This window comes from Carassius carassius, chromosome 28 (assembly GCF_963082965.1).
Source record: "Carassius carassius chromosome 28, fCarCar2.1, whole genome shotgun sequence".
NCBI lineage: Eukaryota > Metazoa > Chordata > Actinopteri > Cypriniformes > Cyprinidae > Carassius > Carassius carassius.
In genome coordinates, this window is record NC_081782.1 from 24,366,954 (window position 1) to 24,388,833 (window position 21,880).

The 21,880-nt window shown below is 39.5% G+C and overlaps 2 protein-coding genes across 2 annotated transcripts; both read left to right on the forward strand.

The window, feature by feature from the left end:
- Positions 1 to 15,943: 15,943 nt before the first annotated feature.
- On the forward strand, positions 15,944 to 17,636 carry her8.2 (hairy-related 8.2). Its single transcript, XM_059515185.1, has 4 exons — positions 15,944 to 16,075; positions 16,160 to 16,255; positions 16,409 to 16,487; positions 16,760 to 17,636. Exons 1-4 carry the CDS (start codon positions 16,010 to 16,012, stop codon positions 17,146 to 17,148), a joined length of 630 nt encoding a protein of 209 aa, XP_059371168.1. The 5' UTR covers positions 15,944 to 16,009; the 3' UTR covers positions 17,149 to 17,636.
- Positions 17,637 to 19,727: 2,091 nt separating this feature from the next.
- On the forward strand, positions 19,728 to 21,406 carry her13 (hairy-related 13). Its single transcript, XM_059515186.1, has 4 exons — positions 19,728 to 19,953; positions 20,066 to 20,152; positions 20,305 to 20,386; positions 20,479 to 21,406. The coding sequence occupies exons 1-4, from the start codon at positions 19,876 to 19,878 to the stop codon at positions 20,904 to 20,906; spliced, it is 675 nt and encodes a 224-aa protein (XP_059371169.1). The 5' UTR covers positions 19,728 to 19,875; the 3' UTR covers positions 20,907 to 21,406.
- Positions 21,407 to 21,880: the final 474 nt, after the last annotated feature.

Genomic DNA, 21,880 nt, shown 5'->3' on the forward strand with positions numbered 1-21,880 from the left:
AAAATCTGAGCAGTTTTGGGTCAGACTCTCTGTACGGTATGTGTAACTGGACAAAAGACCTAACGGAATGGATAAAGGTATAGCTTTCCCAGAATTTTCTGTTACCTAAAGGAGCAAGAGACCGCTTACTAAAAGCCTTTATGAGAACGAGATGGCTTGTGAAAAGTAAACATTTGGCGTTTTGATTTGCTTTATTTTAATAAATTGATAAAGACTTGAGTAAAAGCCTGTCATGGTTTGATATATAAAAAATATTCGTAACATTGATAAAACAGGTGCACGGAAGTGCTTTGAAATGCACAGCATTATTCTATGTGGTGTGTGCTGCGGCTGCCTAATCATTTTCGCAAATACATTCCGTTAAATAAATGTATAACACGAAAATTTGTACATAAAATATGGAAAAAAAACATGGTTATTAGTTACCAGTTAAACCATGGTAAAAAAAACTTTTGCTATACTAACTAACCATAGTTTAACCATATTATTTGTAGTAAAACTGTGGTTAAAGATTAGATTAGATTCAACCTTATTGTCATTATGCAGGGTACAAGTACAGAGCTAATGACATCCAATTAGCATCTAACCAGAAGCGACAGAATATAGTGTTCATATATATATATATATATATATATATATATATATATATATATATATATATATGTCTGTAAGTGCTTAGAAGCTTCTGTCACCTCTCTACTACAGTCTTGGCCCATTAATTGCCTGAGAAAGCTTCCAGATCACTGATGATCTTTGGTTTTCACATTCACCACTGCTTTCTTTAAATTCAACCTGATATTTTCTATGAGAATTAAATTCTGGAGACTGAACAGGCCACTCAAGAACATTCTATAACTGATCACTGAACCAAGCAGAAGTAGATTTGGATGTGTACTTTTGGGTGACTGTCCTGCAGGAAAGTCCATTGATCATCAGCTTCAGTCTTTGCACCAAAGGCATCACAATTCTTGTCAAAATGGCCTGATACTTCAAAGAATCCATGATGTCCTTCATACAGTCATGATTTCCACTTCCTGCTACAGTTAAGAAACCCCATAACAGTACTGATCCACCTCCAAGTTTGATGATGGAGATAGTGTTCTTCTGCTTATGAGCTTTGCCTGTTTTGCAGCAGACATACCGCTGATCCATGGGTCCAAAAAGTTCCAGTTTGGTTACATCACTCCATAGAACATTCCTCCAGAGTTCCACAGGTCTCCACAAATGAATTTTATCAAGTACAAGTTCACCTTTTGTTCTTCTTGATCAACAGCGGTATTCATCAAGATGTCACAACATGAAGGCCGTACTTGTCTTGTCTTGGATACACATGTGACCAGTGCTTCAGTCACTCCTTTAAAAAGAGATCTCCACTTGAGCAAAAGAAGAACTTTGGGGATTTTGGAACTTAGGTCTTTATTTGTTTTGGATTTTGTTTGGCTTTGAGGACTTTGTTTTGTTTGACTTGTTCTTTTGAATTTCATGCCTCAACATTGTATTACATTTCCAACCATGCACTCTGCTTTACACACGGACGTTACTGACTGTGGCCTTAGCCAGATAGCTGGTAAGAAATGTCGACCAAATTGACTACGCCACCCCCACTATCTGGGATGGGGGACCCTAACAATGATGACTTTAACACAGGCAGTTCAAATAAATGAACCAGAAGTCAGAGTGCAAAAAGTTGATACTTTATTAAAATGACAGATACAATCCTTCACAGATATGGTGGTTGAAATAACCTGATTGGTGGCACTGTTGTTCAGAAAATATTTCACAAACTTACGAGAATAAAACAAACCAAAACCTCAAAAGAACCAAAAACAGATAACACAACAACCCCACTCAATTTAAGAAAACATTAAACAAAAAGCAAAATGAATGAAAACAATGCACCAAACAATCAGAATTAAATTATTTAAGAAAATTGATAAATTAAAGAAAACAAATGATGAACCTAACCTTTGAATTAATTAAGCTGAAAAATGATAATGCAAATCAAATTATATAATAGAAGACAACGAGAGATATGGCACTCAAAATAAACAAATCAAACTAAAATCATAAACTGGAAAACACACCACATGGGAGGAAACAAAAATCAAAACCCAATAAAAACCGAAACCAATCAAACCATATATCAAACACACAAACCAATAAGACCTCCCATACAGTGGTACACCAGTAAATAAGACAGAAAGATTAAAAAAAAAATGAATACCATAAAAACGCTACAACGATGACATGATTATCCAATTAACGAAATGAAACAAAATAAAATCACAATTTCAGTGGGAAAAGAAACGATGACCACCGCCCAAAGAAGGTTTTGAAACCTGTAATTAAAACCAATTCACATTTTATTACCCATAAGAATCAACATATTCTACCTTAAAACAAACGTGTAAAATACTCACGTACTCAATACACTATAGTGCACTTGGTTCGCTAAGATGTAAGAGTCTCAATGAGAGGCAAAAGTAAGTTCTAACGCAGTCTATTCCTTACAAACGTCCATCAATGCTGGCATTCGTAACTCAGCCGAGTATAGACACCAATGATCCTAAAAATACACCTTCTAGGTCTTTAGCACCACCCTTTACATAAATCATTAATAAACTTAACCATGCACTCACGTCGAGCGTTCTCAGATCAACAAATCATCAGCACAGGAATGATCCTAAAATACATTCACAGGTAGCCAAGCCCAGACACAGAGTGGCACTCACACTGCATTCTCCGAACAACAGGTCTTCAGCGCAGGAATAATCCTAAGACACATTTGCGGGCACATTATACTAACATATCTCCTATTAACATCAACTCATAAAAAAACTTGTTTACTCACATTGAATTCAAGTACAGCATTAACACGCAAGCAGTTCTTCCAATGTGCCAGTAAAAGGAGAGACCACACACACTCGTGCATTAAGCGGAGAATGAGAACAACGCTCTTTCATTGACACCTGCGAGACTTTAAATGCGGCTGACCCAATCACCTCACCTGCCCACTTAAAGGCATAGCATACTCATTCTGGTTACATCCACTCCCTCTTTCAAAAGTCGCTGTCCCGGTGACAGCGCTTATCCCCATCATACCCATCCTAGTCCCAAGGTCTAAAAGGGACATATAGGCAACTTACGGAGGCTGAATTTTGGGGGGCTTGATCTTCCAAGGGTTGTACCGGCCTTGGCAGATTAAATGGATTTGTATGCTGGCCAGCCCTCGTTCTAACCGACCGACGTAAACCAAGTTCTGCCCGCCCCGGCTCAGGTTCCCGTTCTAAATGATCGTCAAGTCCAGGAACTGGCTCTAGGGAGTCTGGGGAATCAAGTACCTGTTCCACTGGACACTGGAAATCTGGGGGATCAATGACTTGTTCAGTTAAACACCTGTCCAACTCCCGCTCACCCACATCTTGCCCAACTACTGCTGGAACTCCCTCCTGGGCTACATGTAGAACCATAGTCTCCTCCTCTGACATTTCATCCTCCTCAGCTAATTGCCTCCAATGACCATGCTCCGGCGACAGCAATCCTGCTGGGGGACAATTTGCCTCAACCTCACATTCATCCAAGGGTACATACCCATCAGGAAGCTCTCGCAATTCCGAGCGGTGGACATTCTTCACGTACCCCGCGGTGTCTTGCGGTCTTACCTTATACACAGTGCCTACCGCATCCAAACACTCTACTACCTCATACACCTTCGCGCCCCACACATCCTGAATCTTATGCCGGCCTGGGAAATGATTCTTACAAAGAACCCGAGTACCAACTGGCAAAATAGGCACAGATTCTGGATGGTGACGTGCTCGCTGGGCTGCTGCCACCCCCAGCTGCTGCCTAGCCTTAACGTACACAGAGGCCAAATGGTCCCGATGACTCGCCACCCAGTCTTGAATAGTCACTGGTGTGCTCCCGTCCTCTATCCCTAAAAGGGCATCCACGGGAAGCTTTGGCTTCTGGCCAAACATAAGCTCGTAGGGAGAGTAGCCGGTGGATTGATGGGCACAGGTATTGTAGGCAAAAAGTAACTGTGGTTAAGACTGAGGCCATACCCTTTTCTTTTCAATGGGCAAAGTGCGCAATAGATCATGCAAAGTGCGATTAAACCTTTCGCACTGCCCATTTCCCTCAGGATGATATGCTGTAGTCCTACTCTTCTGGACCCCGTATAGATGACACAGTCGCTTAAGCAATTCTCCCTCAAAATTCCGCCCCTGATCTGAATGGATGCGTTTTGGCACCCCATAAACATAGAACCACCTCTCAGTCAGGACAGTGTAAAGTCAATTGCGAGAATTTCCAAAGGCTTCAAATGTCCCATAGTAGTCCTAACTTTAGGGCGTAAGGCCTTAGCGACCACACAGCGCTCTCATTTGATACACCATTGTTCAACATCGTGATGCAGATTGGGCCAGAAACATCTCTCTCTCACCAGAGTGGTTGTCCTCTCTATACCTTGATGCCCGTGATGGTCATGAAGGCCCTCCAACACTTCCTTCCGTAAAACACCAGGCAACAAAACCTGAAGCACTCTAACCTTTCCTGGAGCCAAAAAAACTTCCCTATACAAAACTCCATCTACCTGTCGAACACGTTTCCACTGGCAAACAAGCTCCATTACTTCCCTAGACTCCCTAGCTCTTTCATAACGAGTAGGGACCACTCCTCTTCGCCAATATTTCAGAAATGCAGAAATATGCATGTCTGCCGCCTGAAGAGCTTGCATATCTGCCTTCTCACGAGAGGGCAGAACTGCTATTTCTGAGGCTAAAGTACAGTCCAAAGCAGAGCTTAGATTCTGAACTAATGAAAGCTCGTGGGGTACGGTTATACCAGAAGCAATTTCCCTGACCCTTTCAGAAGCTGGATTCACAGGCAGGCGGGAGAGTGCATCCGCATTGCGATTGGCTGTACCAGGACGATATTTCAGCTCAAAATCAAACAACGCCAACTGTGAGGCCCACCGCTGCTCTACGGCAGCCAACTTGGCAGTCTGCAGATAACTCAAAGGATTGTTATCTGTAAATACCACGAACTTGACACCCAGCAAGTATTCCCGAAACTTCTCGGAGACGGCCCACTTAAGGGCCAAGAGCTCCAATTTCATTGAACTGTAGTTTAACATATTTCTTTCAGCAGGGCGCAGACCCCGACTGGCGTAAGCGATAGGCCTCCGCTGCCCCTCCTGTTCTTGAGACAATACGGCACCAAGGCCGACCTGGCTAGCGTCTATCTCTAACACAAATGGCTTAGTGAAATCAGCATAGCCTAAAACTGGGGCCTCTACCAGCGACTTCTTCAAAGCCACAAAGGCATTCTCCACAACTTCAGTCCACCGTCCTTCCAGCAGAGTATTAGTACCTGAACCCCGCTTCGTTCCCTTACCTTGGAGCTCCCCTACTAATCGGTGTAGAGGTGCTGCTAATTGAGCAAAACCCTCTACAAACCTTCTGTAGTATGATGCAAAACCCAAAAAGGAGCGCAACTCCAAAAGATTACTGGGCCGCTTCCAGTTGGCTACAGCGCTGATCTTCTCTGGGTCAGTAGACACTCCCTGGGAGGAAATTATGTGGCCAAGGTACCTAACCCTTTTTTGGAAAAAATGGCATTTCTGGAACTTCAATTTCAGATTATTTTGTCGAAGACGTCCCAAAACCATCTCCAACCGCTGAAGATGTTGTTCAAAGGAACCAGAAAAGATGACGACGTGATCTAAATATAGCAAAAGTGACTGGAACCGTTGATCACCAAAAATCCTCTCCATAAGCCTCTGGAAAGTACTGGGTGCATTGCACAAACCAAAAGGCATTCGATTGTATTCAAAAAGCCCAAAAGGAGTGCAGAAAGCGGTCTTCTCCTTATCCCGTTCAATCACTGGAACTTGGTTGTACCCACTCGCCAAGTCAAGAGTAGAAAACCACTTAGCGCCTGTTAGCGCATCAAGCGATTCCTCAATCCTTGGAAGTGGGTAAGCATCTTTCCGTGTTTTTGCATTGAGTTGGCGGTAATCAACACAAAGACGGATACTCCCATCTTTTTTTGCACAATCACAATAGGTGATGAGTAGGGACTACAACTAGGCCGAACTACACCCTGTTCAAGCAGCTCACTAATATGAGTTTTGACTTGCTCATACTGAGAGGGGGGCAACCGACGATACCGCTGCCGTACAGGAGCATTGTCTAGCACTGGAATCTCATGTTGGACTAGGTGAGTACACCCCAAGTCACCCTCTTTTTTACTAAACACGGAACTAAAACGGGTCAAAAGGCATTTAGCCTGCTGAGACTGAGCAGTGGATAACGAAGGCCATGACGCCTCATTAAAATCCAAGGATAACCCGCTACCTGCCTCCATGACCTGATTACAACTCACCATGTCCTGACTATTCACACTCTCCTCCAACTCCGGTTCCAGAACTGACTGCAGATTGACCATATACAGCTGGCCTAAAAGAGTTTTTGGCCTAAGCCATTGGTCCTTCTCTCCCAAATTTACTACAGGAACATGAACTACACCCTTCTCTACTGGTAATAAACTCTTTGAGATAAGGATATTCGCAGGTAGTGCCCCTTCCTCCCCTATTGGGGGCTCCAAGAATACAGAAGTAATAACACGTGCCATACCTTGACAACCATTTATAGGAACCCATTGAAGGGTATAGCTGGTCAACAAATCATCAGCACAGGAATGATCCTAAAATACATTCACAGGTAGCCAAGCCCAGGCACAGAGTGGCACTCACACTGCATTCTCCGAACAACAGGTCTTCAGCGCAGGAATAATCCTAAGACACATTTGCGGGCACATTATACTAACATATCTCCTATTAAGATCAACTCATAAAAAAACTTGTTTACTCACATTGAATTCAAGTACAGCATTAACACGCAAGCAGTTCTTCCAATGCGCCAGTAAAAGGAGAGACCACACACACTCGTGCATTAAGCGGAGAATGAGAACAACGCTCTTTCATTGACACCTGCGAGACTTTAAATGCGGCCGACCCGATCACCTCACCTGCCCACTTAAAGGCATAGCATACTCATTCTGGTTACATGACGAATACAGACACATTGTGATTTCCTTTAATTGTTTTCATTTTATTATTTAATATTACTTTAATTTAGTGGTAAATAAACATTTTCTTGAGTTTAATATTTGGTTTGCGTGTGTCCCTTGTCTTTTGTTGCTTCCCTTGAGCCAGATGTCGTAACAAATTGGGGGCTCGTCCTTGCTTTGTTACCTTAATGAGTTAAAAAATATTTTGAAGTGCTTTGAGTTTGATAACTATGTATTTTGGATACACGAAAATTTGAACCGAAGTCAATTTGTTCCAGTTGGTAAGTACATGCATGCAATGTTGTTGTTCGAACGTGAGTGTTCTCTGATAGGCAAAGCAACATGTTTCTCTTGAGATGTGTCGGTTTTGTTATTTTTGTGTAGTGTTGCACCGAAAGTGGGTAGTAGTCATTATCTCGGGAGCACATCCGTGGTGTTGAAAGCGTCACTGGTCTGACCAGTTTTTCACCCAGCAGGCTACAGTGCATAAGTATCCCCCACTGGTAAGGACATGAAGACTAGGGTTGATTTAGGTAGAATATTGGATAGGTAGGTAGAGAGAAAGCTCTCGTTATTTGACTAATTGTATGTATGTGTAACAGCTCAAGGTAATTCTGTTTTTAATAGTTTCTAAAGGCTTAATTGTGTTTTGAGACTTTTTGTTTATTCCCCACCATGCAAATAAGTGATTTAAAAACAGCAATGTTGAATAGGGGTTGAATAATTATGACACAGCAGTATTATAAAAAAAATCTTCTAACTCAAAAATATTAAATTATATATTAACAATATCACTTTTAATATGTCAGTGAACTCTTATAAATGCAATTTTTATATTATCCTGGATCTTCAGAAAAGCTTGTATTTGTAAAGTACTGCAGTCTCTGAGGGGTTGAGTCATTTTGATTGCAACTGTAGTATTAAGCAGAGTATGTACAGAATTTAAATAGGAATGCAATGTAGGAATCATATGTACATTATGAACAGCAGCAATGAAGGGTTATATATAAATTATAAACAGCAGCAATAAATAGAGTTGGATGAGTGTGCAATAGTATTGTTAAACAATGTATTCAATGCAAAATAACAGTAGTGCAATGATATTTTTATAGAAATAGTTTACTCTGCTTTGTACAGTAACAACTTTAGCCAGTTTACAGTGTTATAGTTTGAACAATGTGTAGTCTGTGCAAAATATGAGTAGTGCAATACATATATGTAAAGTACTGTGACCAGTGCAGTAAGGGAGCAGGTGCAGGTTAGATTGTTGGTGTGGCATTCAGAAGTGTCACAGCCTCGGGGAAGAAGCTCTTCCTGAGCCTGCTAGTGTGAGAGTGAAGGCTCCTGTAACACCTGTATGTATCGGATAGGAGGGTGAAAAGTCTATGGTTAGGATGAGAGGCATCCTTGATTATGTTTCTTGCCCTCCCCAGGCTACGCTTGTAATAGGTGTTTTCAATAGAAGTTACCTGGGTGCCGGTGATCCGTTGAGCAGTTTTCACCACCCGCTGGAGTGATTTGCGGTCAGATGCGGAGCAATTGCTGTACCATACTGAGATGCAGTTTGTGAGTATGCTCTCAATGTCACAGTGGTAGAATTCCACAAGGATCCTGGCACTCAGGTGAACTTTCTTAAGGCTCCGTAAGAAGTAAAGGTGCTGCTGTGCCATTTTGACCAGGATGGAGGTGTTAAGGGACCAGGTGAGGTCATCAGAGATGTGGATGCCAAGGAACTTAAAACTCGACATATGCTCCACTACAGCTGCATTGATGTAGATGGGTGTGTGTAGATGACTCCTAGTCCGCCTGAAGTCCATAATGATCTCTTTTGTCTTCTGGGTGTTTAGTTCCAGATTGTTGGTGGCAAACCACACAGCTAGGTGCTGCACCTCATCCCTGTAGGCTGACTTATCATCATCCTTGATCAGACCTACCACCATGGTGTCATCTGCAAATTTGATTATGGTGTTGGAGCCATAAAGAGGAATGCAGTCATGTGTGAATAGGGAGTAAAGGAGAGGGCTCACTACGCAGCCCTGTGATGATGTGGATTTGAGGGTAATGATGGAGGATGACAGGTTATCTAACTTAACAGACTGAGGTCTGTTAGTCAGAAAATCTAGAATCCAGTTGCAGATGGATGTGCTGATTCCAAGTTCGCTGAGCTTGGAGATCAGCTTGGAGGGGATTACAGTATTAAATGCAAAACTGAAATCAATGAACAGAATTCTCACATGTGTATTTTGACTGTCCAGGTGGGTGAGGGCAGAGTGAAATGCCACTGAGATTGCGTCCTCAGTTGACCTATTGCGGCGATAGGCAAATTGGAATGGATCTAGTGTAGCAGGGAGACAGGATTTTAAATGGGATGCAACCAGTTTCTCAAAGCACTTGGCAATGATGGGGGTGAGTGCAACAGGACGGAAGTCGTTAGGGACTGAGGCAGTGGAGTGCTTTGGTACTGGCATGATGGTGGAGGTTTTGAAGCTAGTGGGGACAGTTGTTTGGGCCAGGGACAGATTGAAAATGTTTGTGAAGACCTCAGGCAGCTGCTCTGCACAGGCTTTAAGTACACCAGGTATTTTTGTCAGGGCCATCTGCCTTCCGTGCCTTCACCTTACACAGAGTGGAGTAAACATCTGAGGTGTGGAGTGTGTGGTCACTCTGTCCAACCATCTGTTGATGTGCTCTATATTTATATAGCGCTTTAAACAAAATACATTGCGTCAAAGCAACTGAACAACATTCATTAGGAAAACAGTGTGTCAATAATGCAAAATGACAGTTAAAGGCAGTTCATCATTGAATTCGTTGATGTCATCTCTGTTCAGTTTAAATAGTGTCTGTGCATTTATTTGCAATCAAGTCAACGATATCGCTGTAGATGAAGTGACCCCAACTAAGCAAGCCAGAGGCGACAGCGGCAAGGAACCGTTACTCCATCGGTGACAGAATGGAGAAAAAAAACCTTGGGAGAAACCAGGCTCAGTTTGGGGGCCAGTTCTCCTCTGACCAGACGAAACCAGTAGTTCAATTCCAGGCTGCAGCAAAGTCAGATTGTGCAGAAGAATCATCTGTTTCCTGTGGTCTTATCCTGGTGGTCATCTGAGACAAGGTCTTTACAGGGGATCTGTATCTGGGGCTCTAGTTGTCCTGGTCTCCGCTGTCTTTCAGGGATGTAGAGGTCCTTTCTAGGTGCTGATCCACCATCTGGTCTGGATACGTACTGGATCCGGGTGACTGCAGTGACTCTCTGATGTGGATACAGACTGGATCTGGTGGCTACGGTGACCTCGGAATAAGAGAGAAACAGACTAATATTAGCGTAGATGCCATTCTTCTAATGATGTATCAAGTACATCGAGGGTTATTGGAAGTGTTTCCGGTTCCAGTTTACCTAATTAATGCAGCCTAAAAATCCTTCAACGGATTTGGATATTAAAGAGCCACACAGATGGGAAATCAAAAATTACCTGTATTACAGTGTATGATGTAGCTGTCCATCAGTGTAAACAATGTGCAAAGTAATTCAACCAAAAAGTACACGATTTATAAAGTTATTGGCTTCTAAAGTAAGGAGTCGACTCTGAATCGCTGAAACGAGTCGTTATAGATTTCAAATCTTTTGCCCATCTCTTTGTACGTAACAAGAACACTTTGCATAATAATCTCCGCCTACCGTCTTGGGAGAAACAAAACTCTGACCTGCCCCACCCCCCACACAGACGCTCTGGTTAGTAGTTGGTGTTATAGCATCATGTCGAGGAGACAGTGTGTTTTTAATTGTAAAGGCAAGTTTTATTTTCACTGCCAAAGAATGAAGATCAGAAGAACCAAGGGCTAAAATTCATTTTTACCACAATACCAGAGCAGTACAACAAATCCCTTTTGTTGTATTCACAACATTTCACTGATGACTGCTTTTCTAATCTCGGTGAGTTCAAGGCAGGATTTTCAAAGCGTTTGGCCATAAAAAGGGTTCATTACCAACTTTATTTGGACCAACAAGCATCTCCGAATCACAACCTGTAAGTTTGATTATGAAGTTATGTGTTTGTTTTCTCCCAAGCGTCTTATCAGTATGTCGCGCTAGCACTATATGTTAATGCTAACGCATTGTTTACCGTGAAGTTGTGTGCTCAGTTTGGTTATGTACGTGCTTACATGAGTATGGGTCCTTAGTCAAACGTCCTGGTCAATTCGTTGATTTAATTGTGTGGCCGGTTGAACAACTTCGTCTGTTTCCTCTTCAGATTCTGGCTCATATTGATAAGGCAAAATAGATGCCATGGTATTTATGTACTGTAATAATACCCTATCTAAAAACATCCGAAGGTGAGCTATGGGCGTTTCGTTTTACAACACGTACATGCGGAACAACCAATCAAAACTATGTCAGTTGACCAATCAGAACACAGTATGCTACCGAAAGGTGGGGTTTAAGGAAACTGAATCTTTTGAACAGCTTCGCGCGAACCGTTTGGGGATCTCTGAGAATTGAGGTAATTTTAAAATGCTATTTTGACAAAATGACAATGTTTTTTATTTAAACCTGTTTAAACCTGTTGTACAGGACTTATAAACAGTGATAGGAAGCTTAGAATTTTCATCTTACTGGCTCTTTAAAAGCATATTCGTATGTTATGTGTAAGCCAGGTTAAAGAGATGGGTCTTTAATCTAGATTTAAACTGCAAGAGTGTGTCTGCCTCCCGAACAATGTTAGGTAGGTTATTCTAGAGTTTAGGCGCCAAATAGGAAAAGGATCTGCCGCCTGCAGTTGATTTTGATATTCTAGGTATTATCAAATTGCCTGAGTTTTGAGAATGTAGCGGACGTAGAGGATTATAATGTAAAAGGAGCTCATTCAAATACTGAGGTGCTAAACCATTCAGGGCTTTATAAGTAATAAGCAATATTTTAAAATCTATACGATGTTTGATAGGGAGCCAGTGCAGTGTTGACAGGACCGGGCTAATATGGTCATACTTCCTGGTTCTAGTAAGAACTCTTGCTGCTGCATTTTGGACTAGCTGTAGTTTGTTTACTAAGCGTGCAGAACAACCACCCAATAAAGCATTACAATAATCTAAACTTGAGGTCATAAATGCATGGATTAACCTTTCTGCATTTGACATTGAGAGCATAGGCCGTAATTTAGATATATTTTTGAGATGGAAAAATGCAGTTTTACAAATGCTAGAAACGTGACTTTCTAAGGAAAGATTGCGATCAAATAGCACACCTAGGTTCCTAATAGATGACGAAGAATTGACAGAGCAACCATCAAGTCTTAGACAGTGTTCTAGGTTATTACATGCAGAGTTTTTAGGTCCTATAATTAACACCTCTGTTTTTTCAGAATTTAGCAGTAAGAAATTACTCGTCATCCAATTTTTTATATCGACTATTTATCATTTCATTAGTTTTTCAAATTGGTGTGTTTCACCGGACCGCGAAGAAATATAGAGCTGAGTATCATCAGCATTACAGTGAAAGCTAACACCATGTTTCCTGATGATATCTCCCAAGGGTAACATATAAAGCGTGAAGAGTAGCGCCCCTAGTACTGAGCCTTGAGGTACTCCATACTGCACTTGTGATCGATATGATACATCTTCATTCACTGCTACGAACTGATGGCGGTCATATAAGTAAGATTTAAACCATGCTAATGCACTTCCATTAATGCCAACAAAGTGTTCAAGTCTATGCAAAATAATGTTGTGGTCAATTGTGTCAAATGCAGCACTAAGATCCAATAAAACTAATAGAGAGATATAACCACGATCAGATGATAAGAGCAGGTCATTTGTAACTCTAAGGAGAGCAGTCTCAATATTATGATACGGTCTAAATCCTGACTGGAAATTCTCACATATACCATTTTTCTCTAAGAAGGAATATAATTGTGAGGATACCACCTTTTCTAGTGTCTTGGACAGAAAAGGGAGATTCGAGATTGGTCTATAATTAACTAGTTCTTTGGGGTCAAGTTGTGTTTTTTTTGATGAGAGGCTTAATAACAGCTTGTTTGAAGGTTTTGGGGACATATCCTAATGACAATGAGGAATTTATAATAGTCAGAAGAGGATCTATGACTTCTGGAAGCACCTCTTTTAGGAGCTTAGATGGTATAGGGTCTAACATACATGTTGTTGGTTTAGATGATTTAACAAGTTTATACAATTCTTCCTATCCTATAGTAGAGAATGAGTGGAACTGTTCCTCAGGGGGTCTATAGTGCACTGTCTGATGCGAGTACTGTAGCTAACGGCTGAATGGTTGCAATTTTATCTCTAATAGTATCTAACACTTGTTGAGGCTTTATTTTTCCTTAATTTAGCCACTGTATTGAATAAATACCTGGGGTTATGTTTGTTTTCTGCTAAAAGAGAAGAAAAGTAATCGGATCTAGCAGTTTTTAATGCTTTTCTGTAGGATAGGATACTTTCCTGCCAAGCAATACGAAATACCTCTAGTTTTGTTTTCCTCCAGCTGCGCTCCATTTTTCGGGCTGCTCTCTTTAGGGTGCGAGTATGCTCATTATACCATGGTGTCAAACTGTTTTCCTTAACCTTCCTTAAGCGTAAAGGAGCAACTTTATTTAAAGTGCTAGAAAAGAGAGAGTCCATAGTTTCTGTTACATCATCAAGTTGTTCTGAGGTTTTGGATATGCTAAGGAATTTGGATACATCAGGAAGATAACTTAAAAAGCAGTCTTTTGTGGTAGAAGTGATGGTTCTTCCATACTTGTAACAAGAAGTAGAATTTACAATTTTGGCTATATGAAGTTTGCACAGAACTAAATAATGATCTGAGATATCATCACTTGGCTGCATAATTTCAAAACTATCAACATCAATTCCATCTGACAGTATTAAATCTAGAGTATGATTTCGACAATGTGTAGGTCCTGAAACGTGTTGTCTAACCCCAAGTTAGAGTTCAGAATGTCTATAAATGCTGATCCCAATGCATCTTTTTCATTATCAACATGGATATTAAAATCACCAACTATTAAAACTTTTAGCTGCAGCCAGAACTAACTTGGATGTAAAATCACCAAACTCTTTAATAAAGTCTGTATGGTGCCCTGGTGGCCTGTATACAGTAGCCAGTATAAACATAACAGGGGATTTATCATTAACATTTGTTTCTCTGGATAATGTTATATGAAGCACCATTACTTCAAACGAGTTATACTTGAAGCCTCCCCTCAGAGAAATCCTGAAAACGTTGTTATAAATTGAAGCAAATTGAAGCAGGAGAAATAGATCTGTCCTACACACTATATATATATATATATATATATATATATATATATATAAAGGTGACTTGACTTGACATGATTTGTTGGGTTTTACAGAGTAGCAGCAGTTGTGCAATTTGTTTATTCTGAAATAACTCCACAGATTGTTTCTCTGTCATCTGATAAGCATTTATCTGGGCTTTGTTTCTGATGATGGTTCATCATGTTTTTGATGAGCAGGAGAAATAGTTCTGTCCTACACACTTATTCGCTAATACAGTAAATTTTTCCACTTATAAGTTGATTTGTGCAGAGAATTTCTTGTAAAATAAATAAAATGAATGGTTCAAATGCACTTTTTATGAGGATCGATCCTTTCGTTACAAAATTGAAAGTATCGATACTTCAGGATGGATATGCCCATACAGGTTCATGTAAATATGATCTTTCCATGTTTCCAAGTTGGAGGCATTTCAGTAAAAAAAAAAAACAATAACAAAAAAAGGTAAATTTGTTAAAATAAATGAAAATGTTGTAATTTGCAATAAAACTTTACAAGCTGCATCTACAAAACTAAATAATTGTACAATTACAACAGAATGGCTCTCTCTCAAAATAATGGTGCAAGATCAAATATAAGAGATTTGCTTTGCTTATACAATCCGGATATGATGCTTGTAGCAAATCATATTTAGCTTTCTAAAATAGCAATGGCAATGGCAATGTTCTGCTTCGTTAACCTGCCTCTGTCAATGTACACTTGCTGTGGAGAGATAACAGAGTGCACCTGTCCACAGCACTGCACTGGGCACTTCCCAATTCGTTTCCCCCTTCACCCCGCACCGGGTCACTCTCATTAGCTGTGGATCATTGAGCAGTTTGTCCGGTGGAGTTTCCCACGTCTGTATGCTCTGCTGGCAGTCGCGTGGCTCTTGTCAAACAGATCAGAGATTAATTCAAAGACATCTGCCAGTGGCCTAGAGCACGCTGACACCTGCTCACGTTTACTGCTGCAGGGCAAAGTAATGCAACTCATGGCCTATTTAGCCTACTACTCTTTTCTTAAAGCTTCTTAAGCCATATATTAATGCCCATATTACTGTTGTCTCATGTTTTACATTTTGTAATTTTATAAATTTTGTTTAGTAGGATTTTTTTTTTTTTTTTGTCAAATCAAAATTTCTCTCATTTGTTTCAGAGAGTTAGCTCTGTATACCTTTGAGATTGGATTTGGGTTTGCTTAGGTCTATTAAGGACAGGGCGTGAATACGCATTTGGTCTCAGGTGGTTGACTGTAACAGAACACTCTAATGAGAGACTGTGAATGCCGAGCCACCTTGGAAAACCATCCTGGGTTTTCACGTGACACAAAACGTGTAGTTTCTGTGTGCGGAATGCCTCTAAGCTGGACATCTGTTGTTTGCTTTGAGTAGGCCTATGTGTGTGTGCGTGTGTGTGTGTGTGTGTGTGTGTGTGTTTGGGGGCTCATGCATTGAATAGAGGCGGTGACCTGTCATTTGTGAGTTATAGAAGCAAGCGTGTGGGAAAATATCTCAGGCAAAGAGCTTGTGCATTGAGATGCTAATGTCCCTCCTATAAATATAGGGTGTGCACAGCGCGGAGGGCCTTAGAAACACCCAGCACTCAGACAGGAGTGAGTCTGCACTGCTCAGAAGCCACTGGAGATGATTGCTACAAACCTCCAGCAAAATGCAGGCCAAAGGCACATCAGTGCCAAAGAGGAGAGAAAGGTATTCTATAATATCACTATAAAATGTTCTTAGGTATGTTATAAAAGGAATAGACTTTTGTTTTCTGACTTTTGATCTTTTCAGCTGCGGAAACCTCTCATTGAGAGAAAGAGAAGGGAAAGAATAAATCACTGTCTAGATCAGCTGAGAGAGATGGTAGTTCGAGCTTTCAGGCTTGATGTAAGTAAAAATGCCGTTTCAAAAATATAATGAAATTCTTGCATGTATAACTCTTCTTTGTCACACAGTCTTTAGACCAATTCATTTTATACTAGTACCACTAGACTGAATAATGATCCTCTTTTTCTTCTTTTTTTTTTAATCATAAAACAGCAGTCTAAGTTAGAGAAGGCTGATATTCTTGAGATGACGGTGAAACATTTGCAAAATATCCAGAGCAACAGAGTTTCTGGTAAGTAAATTGCATTTTTCAAAGTGGGCTGTATACAAGCTTTGAAATGACCATTGTTTTTTTTATAGGTGTTTTATTAGCCATATTTTGTTTTATTACATTAAGTGAAATGTCCCAATTCAAGTTCGAACATTTGGAAAGGATCACATAGGTAAAGTCTCTATTGTTCAATTACCAAAAGAGAGCAACAACAATTTCACTAATTTGTTAATTTCATTGTTGATGTTTAATTATTAACAATTATTGTTAACTTACCTTTTGTCTCCACTTAGACCCCTTTCTGGAAGCAGAGACCCAACAGAGGTACAGTACTGGATATATCCAGTGCATGCAGGAAGTTCACAACCTTCTACTTTCATGTGACTGGATAGACAAAACCTTGGGGTCCCGTCTGCTCAACCACTTACTCAAATCTCTACCCCGTTCAGCTAAGGACTGCTCTCAGCTCCCCAAGAACTCCCAGACAAGAATTTCTTCTAACCATAGCATCTACATTGGTTTCCATGCTGATGAGTTTGAGAGTCCACAAACCTGCCCTCCTTCTCCTGATTTCTATGAGAGGGTCTCCCAGTCTCAGAATCAATGTTCTACTCCCATGAGAATGCCACATGATGTGGAGAGCCCACACCTCTCAGATCTTAAGATGTGGAGGCCCTGGTGAAATATCTGTGATTTGGCAGTGTACGACTATGGTGTCTTCATATATATATATATTTATGTAGTACATATGACTTACCTGAACAAGTGTATGTACCACTTTGTATGAATGTCAAATTAATAAGTATGCCACCAGTCTGCACAGTGCAGAGCTGCACACATCCAGTTTGTGCTGACTGTGGTAGATCCTCCTGTAATATATCTTATAGATATGTTTCACTGACCAGAATAGTCCCCATTTCAGACCCTCTCTACTTCCTCTCTGAAGTAAAAGCTACTCTAGCCTGCATTGTAGAAGGCCCCTAATAATAATTGTATTTATTTAATTATCACTAAATATCTAATGAAATAATTTTCAGTATTAAAAACAATTATTAGAACTAATTTAAATTAAACATTCTTTAGCTACTAATACTGTTCACATTTGAGTCTTTATCACTTCTATGTACAGTTTTAAACAGTAATTAATAAAGAAATGATTTGCAACATGTACATAGTAATTTTTGTTTTTTCTCTCATCTATTTAGATGCAAATATATAAATGTGTACAAAAAAACAATGTAAGTTTATGAGTATGAAGAAAAAAAAAAATATATATATATATATATGTATATATATGTATATATATATATGTATATATATTTTTTTTTCTTTTTTTTTTTTCAGATTGATACAGTATATGAAATAAATGTCATACTGATAAAAGATTGCCGTAGGATTGATATTTATATATTTTGGAATTGGACACTCTGAGAACCTGCCCTTCTTCTTGTGTATGAGAGTGTAGTTCAAACTTAGTATTAGTGCTCTATATGTCTTCCTGATATATTAAAATAGATTTGACTAACACAGCACTCGTCAAAACAACATAACAACAACTACCTTTCCAATGAGAAAGTGAAGAAAGAAAGTGACATGACATTCAGCCAAGTATGGTGACCCATACTCAGAATTTGTGCTCTGCATTTAACCCATCCGAAGTGCACACGCACAGAGCAGTGTACACACACACACACTGTGAACACACACCGGGAGCAGTGGGCAGCCATTTATGCTGCAGCGCCCGGGGAACAGTTGGGGGTTCGATGCCTTGCTCAAGGGCACCTAAGTCGTGGTATTGAAGGTGGAGAGAGAACTGTACATGCACTCCCCCCACCCACAATTCCTGCCGGCCCGGGACTCGAACTCACAACCTTTCGATTGGGAGTCCGACTCTCTAACCATTAGGCCACGACTTCCCATATGACTATGTCTCCTGGTTTTAATTATATATTATATATAATTATTACACATTTTTCACAGGTGAATCTGCACATATATGTATTATTTCAGATTTAAATGTGAAACGTTCCTTAAGACACTAACAGTTATACACACTACCAAATTAAAAGTTTTTGAACTGTAAGATTTTTTATGTTTTTAGAGCATTCTCACTAAGCCTGCATTTATTTGATCCAAAATACAGCAAAAAAACAGTAATATTGTGAAATATGTTTACTATTTAAAACAAATGCTTTCTATATATATATATATATATATATATATATATATATATATATATATATATATATATATATATATATATATATATATATATATATATACACACACACATACAATTATATACATACATACATTTATATACATTATAAATATATTAAAATACACACACACACACACACACACACACACATACATACAGACAGACACACCAGAATAAATAATGAATAATGTAACGATCCCAAAAATCTTAAGGGTACTAAACTAATTAAAGTCAAGTCAATAGTCAAGTCAAGTCTGCTTTATTGTCAATTCTTCCACATGTACAATACATAAATATTATTATTTTAGACTGAAACGTGACCAGGACATATTTCCGTAACCGTAATGAATGTAATTGAATGTTGCCTATTCTGTAGTCAGCATAGAGGCCCATCGGGCGCCAGTTGAACAGTTGGACACCTGTCGTTCACCCACCCCACCCTCCTCTTGCTCTGTTCTATTCAACCCTGACTGCAGCGTGCAGCTGCCAACTGACGGCATTACCTTACACCCGCACGACCCTCGACCTCTCTGAGCACAACACAATTTTGAACAGATTTCTCACGATCGTATACAAATGTTTTTATGTTTACAAACATTTTTAACTATTAGTATTAGTAGTAGTAGTTGATTAACTGAACTGTAGTTGAAGAACGCAGCCACCAACAAGTGCCAGAAGACAGTTAACCTTCACACACGCACACACGTATATATATATATATATATATATATATATATATATATATATATATATATATATATATATATATATATATATATATATATATACACACACACACACACACACACATAAGACTGTCACTAACACATATATACAAGGGTCACAAGAAAAGTAAAAGTGGAATGTGGAAGTGGAATATAAATATACCTACATGATTAGATATAAACACAAATAATTACATTTAGCAGCTTCGCTTGTGTGCGCTCGCTGAGAAAGAGACAAAGCGCGCGCGATGATTGGCTGGAGCGAGCGCAGACCACCGCACGCGAATGTTTCATTCATTTGCAAATGAACTACTATAAAGCCCTCACTCTAACCTCTCATCGATGTGCTGTCAGTCCTGTCTGGTTTGTTCACTATTGTATATTTATTGTATATCTAGTCTGCTTTATTTACGGACCGAACGATTCTGGACGGCGGATCACTGACCAAAGCACTTAGTTCGGAATGTCCCCCGCGGCTAGACTCAGAAATGGTTTCGATGTGGAGGAGGAAGCATTTTATGCCGCTAAAGGTGACAGAAAGGTAAAACCATTTTGTATTTTCTATGAATGCCAAAAAGGAAAAAGAAGTATGTGGTAGGCTATGCTTAAACACCTATTTACACATATTTATATATAATCTTCTGCTTCAATAGACTCGAAAACCAATAGTGGAGAAAAAGAGGCGAGCGCGAATTAATGAAAGCCTGCAGGATCTCAGGACACTACTTACAGATATCGATGTAAGTATATCTCATCTTTACTGCATGTACCACTGACTCTTAGTCAGCTAGCCTAAACAGACGAACTAGATAGCCTAAACAGACGAACCTCACTTTGTAAATATAAACAAATATTAAAGATGTTTACACATATTTATCTAATTTACAACCAGCTGCAGACAAAAATGGAGAATGCAGAGGTACTTGAACTAACAGTAAAACGAGTTGAGAACATCCTACAGAACCATTCTAAGGGTAAGATGACCCTTACCTCAGTTGCACGGCATATTTAGGGAATTAGTAACCATGAACAATTATTTGAAGCTCTTGTGTGTCTGGACTTTCAGAACCTGAAGCTGTGAATCAAGAGACCAGTGAGAGATTCGCAGCAGGTTATATCCAGTGCATGCATGAGGTGCACACCTTTCTGTCCACATGCCCTGGCATCGACACCACAGTGGCTGCAGAACTGCTCAACCACCTGCTAGAGTGCATGCCATTAAATGAGGATCACCTTCAGGAGATGATTAAAGAGCTCATATCAGAGCCCTCCTCCTCCAGTCGATCATGGCCATCTGGAGAGGTGCTAAGTCCAGGAGGCCACAGTGTGTCTGACCTATTCTCAGCACTGTCCCCATCCCCATCCAATCGTTCTAGTGAGGACCTCTGCTCTGACCCAGAGGAGACAGAGACCGAAGAAAGTCCTGCATCAGCTGAGGACAGCCTGAACTCCTCCATCATCACACACTCTAAGTTTATGTGGCGGCCATGGTAGAATTGTTTTTAAAGACCATGCATCTTTATTTATAATTCACTTAATCTTGTATTGGAGCATGATTGAATTCTTTTCATATATGATTTTCTTGAGAAAATGGCTGAAGCTTTAGGATTTTATAAGCAAAGGCTGATATATTGGGATAAGACATCATCTTACAGAAAAGTATGGATTTCATAGTAACTTTAACATACCCCTGGATATTTTTTGTCTTCTGAAACATGATGCCTCGAAGCATAAAAGCTTATTTAGAAATGAATTTTAGATTGAACTAGCTTAAAAAGTGAACTGATGTATTCTAGAGATTGAGAAATTGTTTTCTATTAGTGGGCCGAAAGATTTTTGTGTCTTTTGTAGAGTTAAAAATATAGAAAGTCTCACTGATAGACTGGCACATGGATAAAGTCCATGGCCCTGTGTAGTATAGCCATTAAAAAGTATGTTTTTATTGTTATACATATATATATATATATATATATATATATATATATATATATATATATATATATATATATAGTAGTGCAGTATTGCAGTTCCCGGTTCAATTTGTATAATGCTTTTTTATTTGTTTGTTAATCTGTAAATTTATTTAATTTGGACATTAAAAGTTTTCATGTCTAGGCCTATTTGTCAATGGGATAGGTGTGGACACAACACAGAAATTAATATATATTTGAAAATCTAAATTTTGTAATGGAAAGTTTGTTTGAAGAAACGTAATCATTTGTGGTAATATTCTTACCTCTCATTAGTAAGAGACTTAAAGTGATCAGTTAGTAAAATATCAAAGCCGAAGATGCTGAAGAGAGGAAAGCGTATATATATATATATATATATATATATATATATATATATACATTGTGGTTTGTGGTTACATGTTAAATCATTACAGCTATATGGTACATAGTTTATAAGAACATTGTGTCTATATTAACTTTCTGTTTTTCTTGATATATTTCACATGTATACCAGTG